This window comes from Aulonocara sp. 'chitande type north' Nkhata Bay, linkage group LG5 (genome assembly GCF_057382095.1).
Source record: "Aulonocara sp. 'chitande type north' Nkhata Bay isolate Kocher_YH1m ecotype deep benthic linkage group LG5, A_spYH_male_GT1.1, whole genome shotgun sequence".
In the NCBI taxonomy this organism is placed as follows: Eukaryota; Metazoa; Chordata; class Actinopteri; order Cichliformes; family Cichlidae; genus Aulonocara; species Aulonocara sp. 'chitande type north' Nkhata Bay.
In genome coordinates this window covers 48,534,293-48,555,291 of record NC_141348.1, presented here as the reverse complement: position 1 = coordinate 48,555,291, position 20,999 = coordinate 48,534,293, and the positions used below count along the sequence as shown (strand labels likewise).

The following is a 20,999-nucleotide window of genomic DNA, read 5'->3' as shown; positions in this document are numbered from 1 at the left end:
CATTTTCAATTTTGGGTTTCGCTCTAAATCGTGAACCCACACAAATGCAAAAGAGTCTATATGACTCAGAACTGAATGTGTTAATGTGAAGGTGAGACAAAATTAATGCCTGACAGTTTCAGTACCACCAGCTGATGCTGAATAGTCTCAAACTGACACATCAAAATTCTTTCTGGTGAAACTTTGTTCGAACCCTCCTGGGGGAGGACCTCCGCACGGCACGTCTGCTAACGTTGCTAAACAACATTTCTGCTGTGTAATCGGCCACGAAGCCGCTCAAATGCAGATAATAAGTGACTTTGTTATGTCGGCGTTGTCTCTGGTGTTTGTGTGTAGTTAACCCGTCATTGCCTCCCTGTTTTTTTTCTCCCCACTGACATTAAATGTTTCTAAAATCTGTTTCATGGCACTAACTTGACAGTAACCTTTAACCTGTAGCTACAAAAGCTTGAAGAGCTGCACAGTTTTCAGATGGATTTGTTTCAGGACATGAACCAGACCAGAGGAGCAGGAGGCCGACTCCCTCTGAGCAGCATCGCTGACCTGCTGTTCCAGTGAACAGCAGCGATGTTGTTGGGTTACGATCCACAGACACCCTAACCGCCATAATGTAACGTGTGTGTGGTCCTTCTCAAATAAACCTGAACTGAAGTAAACTTGTGTGTCTGTTTTGTGTTCCCTCAGAGTCTCGGAGGATCCTACTTCCTGTGGTCCTCCATCACATCCACCTGCACTTGAGGCAACAGAAAGAGCTTCTCATCTGCTCTGGAATACTCAGCTCTATATTCTCTATCATCAAGACCAGCTCGCTGGTAACACGCACACACACACATGCACACACACACACACTCACACACTCGAAACACCGCTGCATTCAAATCTGAGTGTCATTGTGGGGTTTGAAAGGAAACTTATCCCAGAAGCTAGGCCTGCTGAGGCCAGTCCTGGCTTTGCAGTTTTGTAGAAGGTGAACCAGATGGGTCCTTTGTTTTCCCATGAGCCTCTGCTCCACCAAATGTCCGTGCCTTTGCAAGAAAAGTAAATCCATGGTTACAGCTGCATATTCAAAAAATCAATAAGCACCTTCTGTGTGTTTTCATAATGACTTTTCATTGACCTGAATAAGAAACATCGTGAGGCTAAGGAAGGATTTGAAGGAGAAATCATACAGAGACAAACATGATGTTCAGACTGTGGCTGCAGTTGTGTGATGGTGGTCTTTGTTGATGTGGCGCTGCTGTGGTTAGAACATGAACAGGAAGCCCACCGTAAATACTTCAGACTTGCTGTTTCATGTGAACTGAACGAACAGAACTTCAATACTTAGAGTTTTATTGTCATTGTGCAGTTTCTTGCACAGCGAAGTTGGGTAGCTGGAGCACAAATGTGCAAAAGTAAAGAAGAGAAAACACTATGCAACGAGGGAAGAAAAAGCAATATATATGTGAGTGAACTACATACATGCTGTATGCATAGAAACACTGAAACAGAAACATTGTGGGGCTGTATACAAGGGCAGTTATATAATATAATACATAAATAAATAAGGGTGGAGGGGCTATGGTCATTTAGGGTGGAGATGATAATTTCACTGAGACCTAAATATTACACATGCGCCAAAGAAATGTTGCACAGAACATGGAAAGACTGAGATATTGCACATGGATGATCAACAGCAGCGTCAGGGTGGATGTGTTGGAGACGTCTGTGCACACTCTTAGTTTGCATTAAGAGTTCTGACAGCTCACAGGAAGAAGCTGCTCTTTAGTCTGTTTGTTTTGCACCTGATGGATCTGAACCTTTTTCCAGAGGGCAGGATGTTGAAGGGTGGTGGTTAGGGTGGAGGTGGTCCTTTATAACTGCCCTGGCTCTGGAGAGACATCTTGAGCTGGCAAGTCCAGGGAGGAGAGTGGACAGCTGATCACCTTCTCTGCAGATCTGATGACCCTCTGTAGTCTTTTCCTGTCAGCAGTTGTGCAACCAGTGTACCACACAGGGATGGCGTGCACCAGCACGCTCTCCATAGTGGCACGGCAGAAGGACACTAGGAGGTCAGTCTGCAGCCTGTTCCATCTCAGAACCCTCAAGAAATGGAGGCGCTGCTGGGCTTTCTTTACTAGGGCTGATGTGTTTGTGGACCAGGATAGGTCCTCAGGTATGTGGGTGCCGAGGAACTTAAAGGAGGACACCCTCTCCACATGGTCACCATCTATGGAGAGGGGAGGGGGGTCAGTTCTTGTTTTGCAGAAGTCCATGACCACTTCCTTTGTTTTCTTGGTGTTTAGGGTGAGGTTATTGTAGTTACACCATTCTGACAGTCGCTGGGCCTCATCCCTGTAGGCGGTGTCATCATCGTTGGTGATGAACCACATCAGAGTGGTGTCATCTGCAAATTTGATGATGATGTTGCAGGGGTGCGTGGGGGTGCAGTCACCAAAGATGATGCTTAAGAAAATATTGAATGTAGTTCATCTTTCAGAAGTTTTATCAGGTAAAGTTGCTCACGCTGCCGTGTCCCTGTGCTGCGACGATGATTTACTTTAACTCCTAATTATCATCTGTGGCTGAAGTATAATTAATAAAAGATCATCAGAAAGAAAATGCAGAACAAATGCAGTAATGGAGACGTAACCAAGTAAGTTAGAATAAAACCAGCACTTCATTTATTAAATGTTTACATGATAAAAAGTTTCACAGGAGGACAAAAACTGCCAACTCTAACAGGAACGTTGTTATCAAAGTAGTGAAACGTTCAAAGTTCCCCTGCAGGCCAAACAAACCGCTGTCAGGTTAAAACATATTAACGGCTCATGAAACGAGTGATGTTCAGTGATGACGCTCTTCTCTTCTGAGGCGTTGCTTTTGGTGCTGAAGTCTCTGAAGTATTTGGACACTTTCATCTGATCTGAACTGAAACTGAAATTCGTGAGCACCAGTGAGAAACCAGTGTTTATTTCCATTACGTACTGTGAATGTTTAGTGTTGCAGTGAGCCTTCAGTCAGGTTTGTCCTCTCAGGAGCAGGAATGTGTGAGACACAGCTGCAGCAAAGCTCCTAAAACCTTCAAAATTCATTATTGGACACTAACCTATATAAAAGTACACGAAACGCACAGAGAGCAGCTGTCCTTATTTCTCTGCTCTGATTTCCTTTTCTTTATGTCTCCTTTCCTTCGTCTCTTCTTCCAGGACACGTCGGTGCAGGAGGAGGTGGAGATGATGGTGGAGTCCCTGTTGGACGTCCTCCTGCAAACCCTGCTGTCAATCATGAGCAAGAGCCAATCGCAGGAGGCGGTAAGGGGTCAACGCTGTCCGCAGTGCACCGCTGAGATCGCTGTTAGTAACTAACAATACGACTACTACTACGTCACCTCCCGGCCCCTCATCCACCCTGCATCCGTCTGACTGTCTGTCTGCTGTAGGGCAGGGCAATATTATATTCATGTTATAGCTTTGTTGTCCCTTTATACTGTCGTACAGTTACATGATGGCAACAAAATAAGAGACGGGAGATTTGAGAGAAGCAAAAAGTGTTAAAATAAAAATGAAAACTGTTGGTTTTGTCAATATTGCCCTCTCCTACTCCACCATCATCATCACTGACCCATCCTGCTGTTACGTCTCTTTGTGCATGCGTTAAAGAACTTCCATCTTTATTTGTATTACTGTGCAGAACGATATCTTAGTTAAATCACAGATGTGTGAATCTGAGTCGTCTGGGTTCATTTGTATTTTGTAAATTTGATGCATTTTTGTTGACTGTTCACCTTCATTTACATTCATTTCATCTTTGGCTCAGTCTCAGTCTGCTCATCTGCTGCCCTCCTGTTTAACCAGGAAGCAAGAATAAATAAAGCAATGAATAAAAATAAGAACAAAAGAGTCCAAAGAAGTGTTTACAAACTGTTTTTGTTAATATTCTATTTATGTCATTATAAACGATAAATTGATAGTTAAAGTTTAGTAGATAGGTATTTAAAACTTTTATAGAAATTATAATTCATCATGTTAAAAACGTTCTTGCAACTTTATCGTTTATGTCATGCTTTGGTGTAATGCAGTTCATTTTATGCCTTATTGGTGTCGACGCCACACAGAAAGATTTTGTGAGTTTTTATTTTGGATCAGCTGCTTCATTCTCCTTCGTCGTTCCTCCTCTCAGATGGAGGCGCCGGGTTTCCTGCAGGGTCTCACTTCACACTCATCATATTTTAATACAGACTACAATCTTTCTTTAGGTGGTGACAAAAACTAGATTCAAACACGAATCCATCCTCTGAACTTCAGCATTTTAATGCAGTAGATCAACACAGAGGTTTGATGAAGTTTGCGTGAGTGAGAATTATTTAGCGCCCTTTAGAAAAAAGTGGAGTGAACTCGTATTTCCTCGTGTCTTGCGTGTGGCGCTGCAGATTTATCTTTACGTGAAGGCTGGAAAAAGTTACTGACACATAAAGTGGTGCCAGCAGAGAGGCTGATAAAGAGGGGTCAGTTTGGGAAAGAGCCCGACTCATCCTGGTGCATCACCTCACTGTTGACTCCTTTGTGTTTCCATGCACTTACATGACTGTGCCCTGCTTCCTGTTGGCAGGGAGAGTACGTGTCCTGCCTCCTGTCGCTTCTCCGTCAGATGACAGATATCCACTTCCAGCACCTGATGGAAAACTTTCAGAGCAAAGATGAGCTGAAGGTACGGAAGTCCTGACTCACTGTGAAACATGACAACAGGGAGAGGTTTCATCTTTAATCCACGCTCTCGTCTCTTTCCCTCTGCTCAGGAGTTTCTGCTGAAGATCATGTGTGTGTTTAGAAATCTGATGAAGCTCAGCATTTTCCCCCGAGACTGGAACATCATGAGACTCCTCACCAGCAAGTAAGACACCAACTTACCCGACAGGCTGGAAATACACGAGCGTTGACTGAGTCCGATCGCTGCTGGATCATTGGAGTAAATATCAAAGCGATGCATGTGTGTGTTTGTGCAGCATCATCCTGACCACAGTGCAGTACCTCTCTCCTGCTCTGCACAAGAACTTCACAGAAGCCGACTTTGACTTTAAGGTAACTCCTACTTTATCATTTACCTTTAACTCTCAGTTTAGTCTTTATTTCCTAGTTAAATTCTTAATTTATTGTTTACATCTGTTAGACCCTTTTTTATTTAACTGCAAATTTTTTACTGTAAATTTTATAAATCTTGTCAGTTTCTGTAGTTTAGTTTAATGGTCGGGCACAACATGTCGTACTGTGTATGATTATGTGTGTGACAAATAAAATTTTAATTTTGAGTTTGAACTTAACGTCACCCTGTCAGGTGCGCACAAACCACAGTGACTGATAACAGTGGAAACGACCACGTGTAACAAAACCCAACCAAGCGTCTGACAAAGCTGCCGTCCTCCCCTCTCTGAGTCTCCTCACTACTAACACTAATGTTGTTTTTCGAAATCATGAATATTATTCAGATTATTTCTTTTATATCGTCACTATTTTGTGGTTTCATGAAACAAAGCTGAAACACTGTTAGACTGAACTGAAGCTGCTGATTTACTGAAACAGACGTGAGGCTGAAGTTTTGTAAAATGTCAACTTCATAACTTCATTATGTGAAAACTGACGAGTGCAAAGAGTGAGAGTGAGGGCTGCATCACTGTGCAAGCTGCGACCAAAGGGCCGTTTGCAAAGAAAGAAAACGTGGCGTTAGCAGTGTGTGTGTGTGTGTGTGTGTGTGTGTGTGTGTGTGTGTGTGTGTGTGTGTGTGTGTGTGTGTGTGCAGGTGTGGAATTCCTACTTCAGCCTGGCGGTGCTCTACATCAACCAGCCCAGTTTACAGTTGGAAAATTTGAGTCCTGCTAAGAGGAAGAAGGTCTTAGACAAGTAAGGAGACACACACACTCACACTCACACTCACTCACTCTCTCACACACACACACACACACACACACACACACACACACACACACACACACACACACACACACACACACACACACACACACACACAAAGAGAAGAAAAACACAGATAAGAAAAAAAAATAAAACAGTAACAGCTGCTCCATCAGACAGGATGTAATGACAAATCTGACCTTTGACTGAAGGGTAAAAGATATTTTCTTGTTTTTTTTATGTTCTTTTGCTTTTGTAAGAAAACAAAATTCTTTCAGTTCATTCATTCAGTTTTTGTGTTTATGTCAGTGAACCAAAATAAATATAAATACCCAGTTTTCCTTTTTTAAATTCACTGTAATAACTGTAAACTTGACACTTCCTGCTATGTTCCCATTAATTAAAGATTGACAGATTAAAGGAAAAAACAGTAGTGCCTGCTGTGTTGGTTTGGGTCCACATCGCCGTGTTTCACATTGGTGAGTATGTGAGGGTTAGATCACTGTCATCAGTGGGTGGCTGCATGGACAGACACTACGCTGCAAAGGTAAGAGCTGCACATGCAGGCTTGAAGGAGACTAAGTTGGTTATTTGTTGGGTTTTTGTGGACGATCGAAGTGAAACATCAGATGAAGCTGAGCTGTGGCAGCAGACGCTTGTTTGTTATCATGACCAAACCAGCGAGGACCTCTAATTTCAATTCAGTTCAATTTTATTTATATAGCACACAATCACAACAACAGCTGCCCCACGGTGCTGTTTGTTTCACTGATGTCATTGTCATTAAAATGCACCACACCGTGGATGTTCTTCTATTAGGTCCACAGTGTCAGTAATACAGAGACTGTTTGATCCAATAAGTAAAGTGACTGAAGATCTGATCTGTTTGCAGATACGGTGACATGAGAGTGATGATGACCTACGAGCTTTTCAGCATGTGGCAGAATCTGGGTACGATCCTCTCGTCGGGTTTAAACTGTTGTGTCCGACTTAAGTTTGACTGATTAAATGGTTTTGGATCCATGTTTGAAACGTGTTTCAGGTGAGAATAAGATCCACTTCATTCCCGGGATGATTGGTCCGTTCCTGGGAGTGACGCTGGTCCCGCAGGTGGAGGTGCGAAACATCATGATCCCGATTTTCCACGACATGATGGACTGGGAGCAGCGCAAGAACGGGAACTTCAAACAGGTACAGGAGCACACGCTCAGCTGTGCAGAGACTGTTCAGGTCGTTCATAGAAAACCAGAGGAAGTCAGAGCGTTTGTGTACGTGTGTGCAGGTGGAGGCTGAGCTGATTGACAAGCTGGACAGTTTGGTGTCGGAGGGGAAAGGAGACGAGAACTACAGGGAGCTCTTCGGTTTGCTGTGAGGAACGCAGACTTTGACTTCCCCGTGTTTCTGTTTTTAACCTGGAGCGAATCCCTCTGCCCTGCTGCTCTTTTCTCTCTTTGATAACAGAAATTAACTCTCAGTTTTCTGCTCTAACACTCTCTTTGTGTGTTTGCTTTGTCTGCTGCGGGACTAGAACCCAGCTGTTTGGGCCTTACCCCAGGTATGACACTCCCTGCACATGGGCAGATATACGCTGCTAACATTGACTGTTCTTATCTGCTATCCTGACATTGTTGTGAGTCTGTCGGACCTTCAGTGAAGCCTTTGTTAACTCCCTGATGGAGAAGTCATGGCTCACAACACAGGCCAAAAACGTTACACTAAAACACGAAACATCAGATTTGGCTTCATTTATTGCTCTTGTTGAACTTTTTTGACGTCCTTTTTAAAGTAGAACATTGTCGACACACTTTCACATGTGCTTACACACAGTATGTCCAGAGGCACGTGGTGGGTTTGTCCCCACAGTTTAAACTGTTTCCAGTGTGTAATTTGTTGCATGCTTCTTGCAGCCTGCTGGAGAAGATCGAGCAGGAGACGTGGAGAGAGACGGGCATCTCCTTCGTTACCTCCGTCACACGACTGATGGAGCGGCTGCTCGACTACCGGTACAGTAAAGCCTTTGTATTCATAGGACATAAATGATTCTGTGGTACTTTATGCTCCATAAGTCATAGAAAGTTTGGTTTTGTTGTTGTGCTTTTGAAATGTCTTTAAACTGAGCAAAGAAACTTTAAACACTGTGAGACCCAGGTCATATACGGGGCCATCATATAAAAGTCTTTGTCTGTAGAATACCAGCACTTAGTCACGTTCCCTGCAGTAACCCTCCTTTACCTGCAGTATCTATATTTATATCCGTCTTCAAAAACAGTCTTCTTGTTGTTTGCAAACTTGTTGGGCATCTTGTGACGTCTATCATAGGAAAAAGTGTCTTGGAGCTTGGGCTAAATGAGAACACCCACCCAAGTTAATAAAAGCGGAGGTTCATAAGTAAGTGTGGAAGGTTTAAGTTTGAAGTTTTATAAACTTGGTTTCATTTTTTCAGGGACTGTATGAAGGGAGATGAAACCGAAAACAAGAAGATTGGCTGCACAGTTAACCTCCTGGTAAGACTTTAAATCAGCGACATCACTAAAATACTGAGTTCAGAAAGTGTTCACATTTATTGTCTGTGAAGCTTCTCAGTCATCCAGGTCATCGTAGTCTAAGGAGCTTGGAAAGAAAAGCGTCTGCACTTCTTTGAGTTACTTGAAGACGTTTCATCCGAGAAGCTTTTTCAGTTCTAAGAGCAACTCGTCGAGTCCCAGATTTAAGGCCTATGGGAGTGACCCCCCAAGAGGGTCATGGACCCCCTATTGATCCTCTACACGAGGATCACTCCTCTTTCAAACCATCTGTCCTCTCTGTCCAGAATGTGAACATTGGCATCCTCGAGAGAGTGACCTTTGACCTTTATGTGCAGATGGACAGCTCTCCTATTTGTGCCAGGATCAGACCTCTGCATTGGAAACAGTCACTTCATAAACATGGCTGCCATTGACCCTCTTGGAGACGCCCCCATGGGCTGAAATCTGGGACTCTGCACCAGCTGTTCTTAGAACTGAAGAAGCTTCTTGGATGAAGGTGAAACGTCTTCAAGAAAACTTAAACAAGTCCAGACACTTTTCTTTCCAAGCTGCTTCACATTTATTAAACCGTCCAGTTCTAAATAAACAGCCTTCAAGAATAATTCTCATGTTTTCCACATTCAGTTGGTCTACACTTGATCCTTTACAAACAAACAAACTAACATATAGGTTTGGTACAGTATGCCATAAATAGGTCCATGAAAATGATGAAGATGATTCAGACCTTGGCCTTGAGTTAAGTTCTGCCCTTCTTTAAGAAATTTCCACACCTATCGAGTGGGTATTTGCAGCGTTTGGCATCCCAGGTTTAAATCGGTGCATAAACACAGGAAGTGCATTAATTGTCTGTTTTGTTTCTTCTCAGAACTTCTACAAGTCAGAGATCAACAAGGAGGAGATGTACATCCGCTACATCCACAAACTGTGTGACATGCATCTGCAGGCGGAGAACTACACAGGTACAGCAGAATCAGTCACTCGTGGACACGAGCAGAACGTGTGACAAACACCAGGCTGACGCTCTCTGGGCTGTTTGTCTGCAGAGGCCGCGTTCACCCTGCTGTTATACTGGGAGCTGCTGCACTGGGACGAGCGTCCTCTGAAGGAGTTCCTGCATTATCCTTCTCAGACCGAGTGGCACCGCAAGGAGGGACTCTGCAGGAAAGTCATCCACTACTTCAACAAGGGGAAGGTGAGGGCGTGACACGGTCAGCGTGGGCTTTAGAGGTCACGAGCTGCTTCATTAATGGAGAAGCTCGCGGCTCTCCAACGGGAGATTGAGAGACCAGTGTCGGACTGTTAGAACAGCTTTGAAATTCATATGAGTTGTTCGCAGTAAAGTAAAAAGCACCATCACTTCATGCGGATCCCCTCTCGGCGTCAGCTGCGGTCTCGAGGCTGGAGCTGAACAACAACACTCTGATAACGACTGTGTTTAGTCTGTTCTTCCCATTCTATGCAAGGCCACCTGGGTTGGCTGGAAGACTGTTTGCTTAGCCTGGCAGGGCGAAGGACACTGTCTCAGCTGAACTCTGGACACACACACAGACATATACACACATGCAGATACACACTCATCCCCCTCCAAACGCCTTCGACGCTTATTCCCCGCCGATGCTGACGCTGGATCAAGGAGACCAGCGCACGCAGGCCCGGCTGTGCTGTCTACACTGGCTGTCTCTCACCCTTTACCCGCCCCTGTTGTTCGTCGTGTGTTTCTTTGGTGTATTAAGAGTTTTTTCATGTGCTATGTGCACATTTTTTTTCTCCTTATCTTTCCTCATGTGGTGCATTTTCCATTGTTATACCTCTCTGACCTGTCTTCCCCATGTGATGTTTGTGTAATGTATGTATGGTCGCAGGGTAAGATGGCGCCGCCATTGCGTGCAATAGGTCAGCAGCCTTATGAAATTTCCCCTTGTGGGACTAATAAAGGTATGTTCTCTTATCTAACACCGGGGTGCCAGTCTTGGTTTTACAAGGTGCCAGCAGCAACTACTTTCATATTAGACACTTGCTGCGTCTTCTCTGTTAAGCACGGGGTCAGTATGTAAAGTGTTATCTGGTAACCAATCAGCTCGCTGCAGTTAAAGGCAGTTTGTTAGTTGTTGTGGTTTTGCTTCAAACATCAGCGCCTCCATGGTTTTGTGTGTTTGTGTGTCCTCAGTGTTGGGAGTACGGCATTCCTCTGTGCAGGGAGCTGGCCTTCCAGTACGAATCCCTGTATGACTACCAAAGTCTCAGCTGGATACGGGTGAGCCCCAACAACACTCACATCAAGAATCTTTTAGATCTTTAATATGATAAGGAAATATTAATTATTAGATCTCACAATCTTCCCCCCGCGACCTTTACCTGCAGAAAATGGAGGCGGCCTATTACGACAACATCATGGAGCAGCAGCGCCTGGAGCCCGAGTTCTTCAGGGTCGGCTTCTACGGCAGGAAGTTCCCTTTCTTCCTCAGAGTGAGTGATGTCACTGTGCAGCATTTACGCATGCACGTTAACTCTATTTGAAGTTGAGTAATTTTCCATCAGAAAAGAAAATGAAAGCTCTAATGGTTTCACTTCTCACAGAAGAAGACGTACGCCTTCCAGGAAAAAAGCTTTTTAAAACCTTATTTTGGGGCAAAGTGAACAAACTCTCTGAGGATATTTCGATGGCTGCAGGGTGGATGGACTTGTTTCTAGAAGGACTTTGGTCAAGCTAATAATTGAGCTGCCACATCTGAATTCAGTGACCCAGTAAACAGCTGTTATGAAGCGAGAAGTAAACATGTTCACGGCTGCTGTAGAGCATTTTGGGATCCAGCCTCAAGTGGTCATTACAGGAACTGCAGGTTTTGTTACTTAAGAGGTGGCTTCAAGATTTCTGCTTTAAAAAATGAACATCTTAATCTTTTCTGTTCGTTTTTGATTCGTTCCCTCTAGAACAAAGAGTTTGTCTGCCGTGGTCATGACTACGAAAGGTTAGAAGCCTTCCAGCAAAGGATGCTGGGAGAATTCCCGCAAGCCATTGCAATGCAGCACCCCAATCAACCAGACGAGGCCATCCTGCAGTGTGATGCACAGTGTATCCTTCAGCAGCAGAGCTGATGTTCATCCAAAGACCGCTCGATTTAAATATTAATCCACGCCTGACGTCCATGGAAGCGTTTTGTTTGCTGTGTTATCGGCTCTCAGTTATATCTTTGACCTCCCTCCTCTCAGACCTCCAGATCTACGCAGTAACGCCGGTGCCGGACAGCGTGACCGTCCTTCAGATGGACCGAGTACCGGACCGCATTAAGAGCTTCTATCGAGTGAACAACGTTCGCCGCTTCCGTTACGACCGGCCCTTCCACAAAGGCCCCAAAGATCGAGACAATGAGTTCAAAGTGAGACAGGAAGTGCTTTTTCCTCTTATTCTTTTATTAGATACTCAGTGAATCAGCTCAACACACTTACTTACTGCAACCCAGCTGAACCTGCCTTTGTTTATATTCTTATGAATGACACGATTTACAGCATTTATATCCAGTGACTCATTACAAAAACCTTTTTTGCCTTGTTTATCCAAGATTTACATTTCTTTAAGTTCCTTCCTGTGAAATTTATCTGACATCTTCCTCGTCTGTCTTTGCTTTCTGTCATTTCCATCCCTGACAGTAGAGACATCGTTTCTCCTTCAACCTTCCTCGTGATTCAGCAGCTTACAGCATCAAACACTCTGCGACTCCCTCACATCGTTGTGGAGGGTTTTAATCCACCTCTTTTTTACAGCGTTGCTTCAGTTCATTAAGATCTGCCTGGTTTTTTCTGAAGCTCTCTGAAAATTCAGCCAGCATGGCTCATTTTGACTGAAGTTTAGATGATTAATAAACCGGATTCTCAACATTAATTAGATATTTCAGGAGATTTCGATGGCTGCTGATGTTACATCAAACCTCCTGAAGTCTGGACTGTTTGTCTCCCTGCTTGTCGTGTTTTTCAGAGTCTGTGGATAGAAAGGACGACTCTGATCCTCACCCACCCTCTGCCCGGGATTTCCCGCTGGTTTGAGGTGGAGAAGAGAGAGCTGGTGAGCACATGAAAGAGATCTGTAAAGATAAACAGGATCCATAAACTCACAACAATCTGTTATGATATATTCTACGAAGTAATCTGAGCGTCTCTCACTTTGGCTCCTCGTCGCTCTGCGTCTCTCTCTCAGGTGGAGGTGAGCCCGTTAGAAAACGCCATCTCTGTGGTGGAGAATAAGAACCAGGAGCTGCGCACTTTGATCAGCCAGTACCAACACAAGCAGCTGCACGGCAACATCAACCTGCTCAGCATGACGCTGAACGGGGTCATCGACGCTGCTGTTAACGGAGGCATCGCCAGATACCAAGAGGTCAGACAGACAGGGAATTTCATGTCATCGGCCCCCGTGAGGCTGAGTCACAGCAGTAAAATCTTACAGCGCATCACAGTGGGCAGTTTTATAGGCAGGTGAAGGAGGGGCCACAATATGATTAAACCACTGTTATTTTATCCACACATAGCATCACAAACGGTCCAGAATGCACTAACCTCAGTGATATGTTAGAGTTTCCTTTTATAAACAAAAGTACAGAACATGTATTTTATTACAAAGCACAGCAGTTTGTCATCCGTGCGCATAATCTCTGAATCTGTGCGAACAAATTATGTATAAAATGGACTAAAAATGTTCATTTCTATAAGGTTTGGTGTTTTGGGATGATGTAATGCCACAGTACTGCTCCATAAATTTGACTTTGCTTTTTTCCTTCGTTTGCAGGCTTTCTTTGATAAGGAGTACATCACGAGCCACCCTGAAGACACTGAGAAGATCACACAGCTTAAAGACCTGATGCAGGAGCAGGTGAGGTGTCGTTTGCTGACGTTCCTGCAGAGCTTTAATAACACAGCTCTGCCTTTTTGTCCTGAGATGCCAAATAGACCAAGTTGGCTCCACATACTCAAATTAAAGCTCTATATGTGCTTCAGTGGAAACACATATAGAGCTGTAAGTGTGTTCAGATAGAACCATGTGGAGAATTTGACCTTTAGCGTGAGACAAATGTCACGATTGAAGAAAAACCTCAGAATCCTGTAATAGTTGAATCTATAGTTTTTGTTTTCATATATCTGCATGCAGACGTTATCATTCATGCTTTCACTGAACTGAAGGAAAGAAAATGACCATTAACAACAAGTCTTTGTTTTTTATAGTGTATCTGTTAACAAAATAACAATGTTTAAGTTTAATCAGGATATTTCATGGATACAAAACAAGAAAGAAATGAGTGATTAGCCCCGTGGCCATTAATAGTCACCGGGCTGTCAGGCTGTGATGTGCCGCTCTTTTTGAAAACAAACATTCACATGTTAATATTTTTGGCAACCCTACTTTTAACTATATTTGATATAAAGACTAAAAATGTATTTTATATTACAAAATGTCCCAAAAGCTACAGGTTTGGTGAATCTTTGATTATATCAAGTTTCATCAATGCTGCAAAAATTGGGAAGAAGTTTAGCAAAATGCTCCATAATTCCTGGGGGGCTAATACTTTCAGCCCCAGCTGCTGATAGGAGGAGATGCCCCCCCTAACCTCGCCCCCTCTCCCATGTCAGATTATTTCGATCCAGTAGAAAAACATTTGTTGACATGAAGCAGGCAAAAGTAAAGCAGGTGAAACACGTGCATTAAGTTTTCCAAAGGAAGGATTTGTCTGTAGACCAACGTGAGCAACAACCTCGTCTTCATTCTTGCTCATACTAACAGGGTTCTTCATCTCATCCGCTGATGTTTTTAAAAACTGGTTTTCACACAGGTTCACATCCTGGGAGTCGGTCTGGCTGTGCACGAGAAGCTGGTGCACCCAGAAATGCGTCCCCTGCACAAGAAGCTGATAGATCAGTTCCAGATGATGAGGAGCAGCCTCTGCCATGTGAGCACACAAAATAATATAATATTACAACCTCAGGAGGTACAAATACGTACGCGGAGCTGTTGTTAGATGTAGCTCATGAACCAAAATGAACGAGTGTAGAAGAAGATTCATTACGGTGTAAACATGCTGGAAGGATGGATGGATTCGTTTCTTCTTCAAAGAGCATGTTAGTGTGCACCAAGCTTAGAGACTGCAAAGAATCTCGTTGAACATTTCACCTCTGTTCATAATTTTACCTTTACCGTTCCAACCAGTGATTCTTCTGTCTGTGTGGACACCCGAGGGCAGTGTGAATATTCAGAGCAGTGCTTCTATGTGTCTCTGCAGGGTCTGCCTGGTTTAGACAAGTCCGGTTCAGGGCCCAACACACCCAGAGGAATCCTGGCCACTCACGGCCCCATGAGCCCCGAGAGCTTCAAACTGATGCACCGACACAGGTCAGCAACACGCAGAGACTTTTTTAACCCTCACGTCATCCTTTAAAGTGCCCGTTAGACTCTCCTGCTTTAATCTTATTCAGCTACACCCTGATACACTCCTCAGTCTGCACCACCATGTCATCAAAACCTCATTCAGGGTCTCTAAACATGTTGAAAAGGTTTTAAAAAATCCTCAAAGTCAGTTTCCTCTAAGTCTGCATAGAGGGTCGGGTCAAAGGGGCACGGATCAAGAGAGACAAAGCAGTTAATTACTTTTATCTTATTCTTAATTGAAACTGTTAAATGTGGTGAACACGGCAGAAACCATCCTTCACAGTCAGCACACGTCTTCTCACTGGCTTCACCTCCATCTGTGATTCACCTGCTGTGTCTCATTAATGATCTTTGAGAAGTTCCTCGCAGCATCTCTGCTGTCCTCTGCTCACATCGCACTTTCTGAAAATCTGCCATTTTCTCTTTCTCTCCTTCATCCTTCACCGACACCACCCTGCATCGTGCTTCCTGCATCGTGCTTCCTGCATGGTGCTTCCTGCATGCTCATGGCTGACCATCGCTCTCATTCTCACCGCATCACCTCATGCATGCTGGCTGTTTGGTTTTCGCTTCTTCTTTTTTGGTTTGCTTGGCCCTTCCCCTTCCTGCCTTCCTTCCTTTCTTCCTGCCTTCCTTCCTTCCTTTTCTTCTACCTGGAATTTCCCTCTTCTCCCCCCGCCCTCTTTCTCTTTACCCTCCCTGTTTCCTCTCCTCTTTTTTCCTCCTTTCGTTCCCTCCTCCCAGTCCCGTAGCTGTTCTGACTCCTGTGCGCAACTCCTCCTCCTCTCTCTCCTCTCACAACTCCAGTGAGATGGGAAACGTTGGCAATCTGCTGATCCTGGCTGACGGCATGGTAGTGGAACACCCCGAGGACTTCTACCGCATGCAGGTCAGTGAAAAACGCGATTCGCAGAGAGGAAACGCACTTGTTGCAAGCTACAAGAAACACTCCATATATCACACATGAATATAAAACTCTGTAATATTATCATGTCCAGCTTTTTCTGCACAGCTGAGCATCACTGCTCAAATACCTCACATTATTCTAATCTATATGTACAATACTGCGTTCGAATTTCTTGGAACTGCAGGCGAGCCTGTCCTCCTCCAGTCTTAGCTCCACCCACTCTGCGCCTTCTCAGATGATAAACTCCGCCCCCTCAACCATCAGAGGTGAGCGGCCCATGGCAGCTTTTTAAAACTATATTTAGCTTTCTGATATTTTGTATTTCACACATCTCTCACTTCTGTAATCTGTCCGTCTGCAGTCGGCTCTCCGTCTCTGCCTGACAAATACAGACACAACAGAGAGATGCTGATGCTGCTGCCGCCGCACAGAGAGAGGCCGAGCAGCGCGATGTACACCAACATCACAGACAATGGACAGGTAAAGCAGTGGAGGGGGGATCCTGAACGACAGCAGTGACAGTTGTCTGATTTATTAGAAGTTGCATGTACGTCACATGCAGAGGGTAAAGTGGGATTTGACAGGAGAGGAAACTGGAAGCTCTTGTTTTGTGCACAAAGATTAGTTTTCTTTGTGCTGCACTGTGATCAGCTGACCTGTGATGCTGCAGGTGCTTTTCATGGATTCAACCTACCTTCAGATATTCTTCTAAATATTTTCGAATGCAATCATGTTCAGTTCTTTACTGAGCTGAAGACGGATTAAAGTCTGATTCAGGTGATCGCTGTGGTCCTCTCTAACGAGCTCATGGTCTCCTCCTCAGCCACCAAACTTCCAGCGAGCTTTGTTCCACCAGGTGATCGGTCCATGCAAACCCTGCAGCGACCCAAACCTCTCTGTGGCTGAGAAAGGTCGGCAAACTCACTCACACACACAATACAGAATATTTCTGTAAAACTCATCTATTTTTTTTCTCCACTCCACCCGTCTTCACTCTCTGCCCTCCAGTCCTGACCACTCCCAGCAGTTGGAGTTTGGACAGCGGTACCAGAGAAGCCCTCCCTTTCCTTTCCTCCCACGTTGGCAGTGTCATGGCACCACCTGTTCCACCACGCAACCTGCCTCAAGGTATGAAACTACTGTGTGTGTGTGTGCGTTTGTGTGTGTGTGTGTGTATTGTGCACTGATTTCCCACCAAGCATAAATCAAACTTTGCCAGATGCTGAAGCGTTAAATCTTTTTATGTCATTCTTTTACATCTAAAACCGTCTGAAACATGAAAGGACTTCCTCTTTAGTGGATTTGAACCTTCGTACTGTGAAACAATAATCCTAAAAACAGCTGCACGAGTGTGTCAGTGAGATGCAACCCAGGGAGAACCACACATGCAGGATGATCATGACCACCAAGAGAATGTACCGTTTGTCCCCCTCACACACAGCTCACAGCTACAGACAAACACTTCAGTGTTAGACTTACAGAATTAACGTCTAATGTAGACGATGTTTACTAGATATTTACTGAACTCCACTTTTTAACCAAGTTTGGACATGAAGCCATGCAACTGAACGCCTTTAGCCCAGAAAGTGTCATCCGTGGACGCCTGCTGGGTTTTTGTTGTGCGAGAGCGAAGCGTTGATTCTTGTGCATCGTTGCGTGTGTCGGTTTTTGTGTGTGGGGAATCCCCACAGGTTCCCCTGCAGTGTGTTTGTGCGGGGGACTCTGTAACGTTTTCCTGGCTGTGGAACTGAATCTGTTTTTTAAGCACCGGGTCAGAAGACATGACTCTGTTTTCTGAGCAGGATTCAGAGGAGATTCATCTCCTCTGTCATGTTCATTAGTACCTCCGTTAGATTAGCTCCGCATGATTCATGATCCCCGTGTATCTAATGGTGAGTCTCGGTGCAGCCTCTCAGTTTGTCTTCTGTCTGAAAACAGCTGTTTTAGCTTTTTTCCCCCTTTATGCAAGCTGTGCTTTGATTGGCTGAGAAAGTATTAACAGAATAGCGCTGGGCCTCTCCTCTCCGTGACCTCTATGATCGGGGATTCAAAGCAGCTCTGCTTTTCATTCAGGAGTATTTGTGACGACGCAGACTCGTATTAGTCCCTCACAGAAACCTTTCAAAACCACCGAACACTCATTCTCGGTTTTGTAAATCGCGTTATTCAAACCTTTGAGTCCCAAGAGTGAAAGTTCAGGTACATGAAGTGTTTATGAAGCGTTTGGTGGTTCCTGCAACCTCAGAGGAGACGTCTGCAGGGCTCGAAGCACAGAGAGAAAGAAAGGAAGCGTTCTCTGAGAGTGAACTTTGGTTAATTTGATCTCGTTTTCACTGCAGACACACACTTTATACCACTGCAATCAAACAACTTAAATGCTATCAGAGCTGAACACCTCCCCTCCTCCACACACTGCTCCAACTCCCCCCTTTTCCTGTTTTAACCCCACCCACCTGCCTCTACCTTCTTGTTCTCCACTCTCTGACCTTTGTTCCCCCTTGCCCCTCCTCCCACCTCCTCCTCCTCTCTGGTCTGAAATGTGTGTGAGTGTGTGCGAGTTTCTCTCAGTCAGTCCTGCTGTGTCTCCCCCTGTAGGGCAACACCTGTCGATGCACTTTGACGCTTTCCACCACCAGGTCAGCGACCTCCCTCCAGCTCTCCCCGCGCGCTCTTTAAGAAAGGTACCCTTCTCCTCCTCCTCCTCCTCCTCATGCCTGCTGTCTGTCTGGATGAAGTTTGTCAGTCCATTAGTGTGTGTGTGTGTGTATGCACTCACAAATCAGTGCACATTACTGTCTGTGTGTTTTTCTTTGTGTCCATGATTTTGTTCTTTTAAATGAAGCATCAGTGTTCACAGCTGAGTCTGCAACACCAGCTGAAAATAACTTTACAGTTTATCCACCAACAGTTACGACAAAGACAAAATATTTTCTGTTCAGTTGTAAACCTTCGTGTCCTGTTCCTAAGCTCATCAGCAATATTTGATTTATTGGCTTCATGTTTCCTTTTTCCTCTTTTTTAACAAACACTCCAGAATCCTGCTTTCTGTGTTACTTGGTATATTTATAGTTTAAACTATGCCTGTTAATGTGCACTGTCATTGTTTTGCTTCTACACTTCAATCAGATGTGATTCTAGTTAAAGACATTCATTGTAAATAAGTTGTGATCTTCATGTTTATGCAGGAGAAAAGAATGTGATCGACCTGCTTTGTTAAATATTAACAGACTTTAAACATATTTAATAAAACCGCAGCTGTTAATCACAGACTCTGTGTTAGAGATTGTTTGTGTGACTCTCCCTCGCCTCTCTCTCCAGTCTCCCCTGCATCCTATACCTGCCTCACCCACCAGTCCACAGTCCATCCTGGATGGCAGTAACTCCAACCTGTCAGGCAGTGCCAGCTCCGGAGTCTCCTCCCTCAGTGAGAGCAACTTTGGTGGCCCCGCCTCCTCCTCTGACCCCACCGCCAGCCGCACAGACACCCTGGAGTCCGTCCCCAGCAGCCAGGCTTGGACCACCGACCAGGAGGACCTCGACTCACCTTACCAGCCCGTCAGGTACAGCATCTCCGAACCTGAAGTCCTGGATGGAGTCAAGCCCCCGCCCTGCCGCAGCCACTCTGCCCCGGGAGGCGTCACCCCGGCTCAGGTGGGGTCCCAAATCCAACCCCAGGCTCCGGGTTCGGCCTCCATCGGAGTTCAACAAATGCAGCAGCAGGATGTGTTGCCACACCCACAACACCCCCACTACTACCACCAACTCCACCATCACTTCCACCCACACTACATCCCCCACCACCCGCCTCTCTACCACTTCCATGAGCCTCCGGCGCTGCCCCCTAAACCCTACCTCCGAGAGGGCTGCATCCCTGAAGAGGACTCCCTGATCAGCCAGTCTGCAGCGCCTCCACCTCCCGCACCGCGGCCCATGCCACGCAAGATCTCCCAGCCCATAATCGCAGCCACCAAGGATGAGCAGGCTAAAGTGGCGTGGGAGCACGGCATCGGCGAGGAGTAGGACGCCCCCTCATGGTTTATAGGGACAGACAAGAAACTCTTCTCAAAAGAGAGAAAGAAAAGACGTGAGAGCGAGAGCCAAACTAAAAACTGGGTCATGAAGTTGAGGGTAGCTCTGAATCGCCCCCAGCTGTCCTCCAGTTACCGCTAAAGGTTTCAGTCTGCTCTCGCACGCTCCATCTGGCTAACGAGTCCTTGACCTCTGAGACGTGTTTCCTTCAACCAAACAGTCCTCACGTCACTGCATCCTGATTCTTTACTTCTTATATGTGCAGACGGGGGTTTAAGCTGAGAAAATGCTGCTCAGCTTTTTCACTAAATTCATGATTACACCTGAAACTGAACCCGTGATTTTACGAAGGGATTTCTAGTCAAATAAAAAAAAAGCCTCGCTCTGAAGATTTAAAGGCAAACGGCACTTTAAAAACATTTTTATTTATGTACAAATAAAACCTATAGACACAGAACGGTCAAAGCAGGGATGTTATACTGAAGGATATTTAGATCAGTGATTCCTAAAGTGTGGTCCGCTGCCCCTTAGTGGGCTGTGAAGGTACTGCAGGGTGTCCTCCAGAGGCAGGGTGGCCAGATTCCATGAACCTCAATGATACAACATTTTACAACAGCTGGAGTTTATTTGTGTGGGAATCTTCACATATCCTAAAAAACTATAAAAGGACAAACTGCAGGTTTGTGAAGGACTTTCCCTCCTGCCTCGCTGAGCAGACGCAATAAGCACAATAAGAAGTTTCATGTTATTGTCCGTGATATATTCTTTTTACTATATTTACTTTTGCTGTCCCGATAATTGACCTGTCACTTAATGTCATGTTTTCCTTTCTGCATCACTGCTGATTAACTAAGAAAGGAAAATCATTTCCTTTGTTTTGACTTCACCCAGTTAAGTAGTCTCCCTGTATTTCAGTTTTTTTAAAGCCACTGGATAAAAGCCAGACTTTAGGAAAGTGCCTGTCCTGCAGTGAACAAAATGTGGGACACTGTCTCGATGTGGGACGAGGGGGACCAAAGGTCAGTCTCGTGTGGACTCCAGTTTAGCAGCTTTGAGTTTGGGAATCACTGATTTAGATGATTTAAAAAGATGAAAACAAAAGACCAAAATGAAAGCAAATAACTAATGATGATTATTTCTGTCACGTAAACAGCGGCTATAAAGGCATCGGGTAGAGGTACTTTTTGTAACGATGTAAATAAAACGTTCACCACTAGGGGGCAGCATTTGAACAAAAAGGT

The 20,999-nt window shown here is 44.9% G+C and overlaps 1 protein-coding gene across 11 annotated transcripts in view; it reads left to right on the top strand.

Moving 5' to 3' along the window:
* LOC147331616 (dedicator of cytokinesis protein 3-like) overlaps positions 1 to 20,766 on the top strand; it is a 231,669-nt gene extending 210,903 nt beyond the window's left edge. For 4 of the 11 annotated variants that reach the window (XM_086294019.1, XM_086294012.1, XM_086294018.1 and 1 more), the window contains 30 exons: positions 685 to 812; positions 3,189 to 3,335; positions 4,591 to 4,689; positions 4,778 to 4,872; positions 4,985 to 5,060; positions 5,776 to 5,876; positions 6,778 to 6,836; positions 6,928 to 7,076; positions 7,168 to 7,253; positions 7,414 to 7,440; positions 7,793 to 7,888; positions 8,329 to 8,389; positions 9,276 to 9,369; positions 9,454 to 9,602; positions 10,578 to 10,664; positions 10,772 to 10,876; positions 11,342 to 11,483; positions 11,621 to 11,787; positions 12,384 to 12,470; positions 12,603 to 12,782; positions 13,191 to 13,274; positions 14,230 to 14,346; positions 14,656 to 14,786; positions 15,567 to 15,711; positions 15,914 to 15,995; positions 16,091 to 16,209; positions 16,553 to 16,640; positions 16,738 to 16,857; positions 18,325 to 18,410; positions 19,048 to 20,766. In XM_086294019.1, the coding sequence (XP_086150145.1) occupies positions 685 to 812; positions 3,189 to 3,335; positions 4,591 to 4,689; positions 4,778 to 4,872; positions 4,985 to 5,060; positions 5,776 to 5,876; positions 6,778 to 6,836; positions 6,928 to 7,076; positions 7,168 to 7,253; positions 7,414 to 7,440; positions 7,793 to 7,888; positions 8,329 to 8,389; positions 9,276 to 9,369; positions 9,454 to 9,602; positions 10,578 to 10,664; positions 10,772 to 10,876; positions 11,342 to 11,483; positions 11,621 to 11,787; positions 12,384 to 12,470; positions 12,603 to 12,782; positions 13,191 to 13,274; positions 14,230 to 14,346; positions 14,656 to 14,786; positions 15,567 to 15,711; positions 15,914 to 15,995; positions 16,091 to 16,209; positions 16,553 to 16,640; positions 16,738 to 16,857; positions 18,325 to 18,410; positions 19,048 to 19,749 (3,809 nt within the window). In that variant the 3' untranslated portion in view covers positions 19,750 to 20,766. The remainder of the gene's footprint in view (positions 1 to 684; positions 813 to 3,188; positions 3,336 to 4,590; positions 4,690 to 4,777; positions 4,873 to 4,984; positions 5,061 to 5,775; positions 5,877 to 6,777; positions 6,837 to 6,927; positions 7,077 to 7,167; positions 7,254 to 7,413; positions 7,441 to 7,792; positions 7,889 to 8,328; positions 8,390 to 9,275; positions 9,370 to 9,453; positions 9,603 to 10,577; positions 10,665 to 10,771; positions 10,877 to 11,341; positions 11,484 to 11,620; positions 11,788 to 12,383; positions 12,471 to 12,602; positions 12,783 to 13,190; positions 13,275 to 14,229; positions 14,347 to 14,655; positions 14,787 to 15,566; positions 15,712 to 15,913; positions 15,996 to 16,090; positions 16,210 to 16,552; positions 16,641 to 16,737; positions 16,858 to 18,324; positions 18,411 to 19,047) is intronic. The other 7 variants (XM_086294022.1, XM_086294013.1, XM_086294015.1 and 4 more) reach the window with 6 other exon arrangements.
* Positions 20,767 to 20,999: the final 233 nt, after the last annotated feature.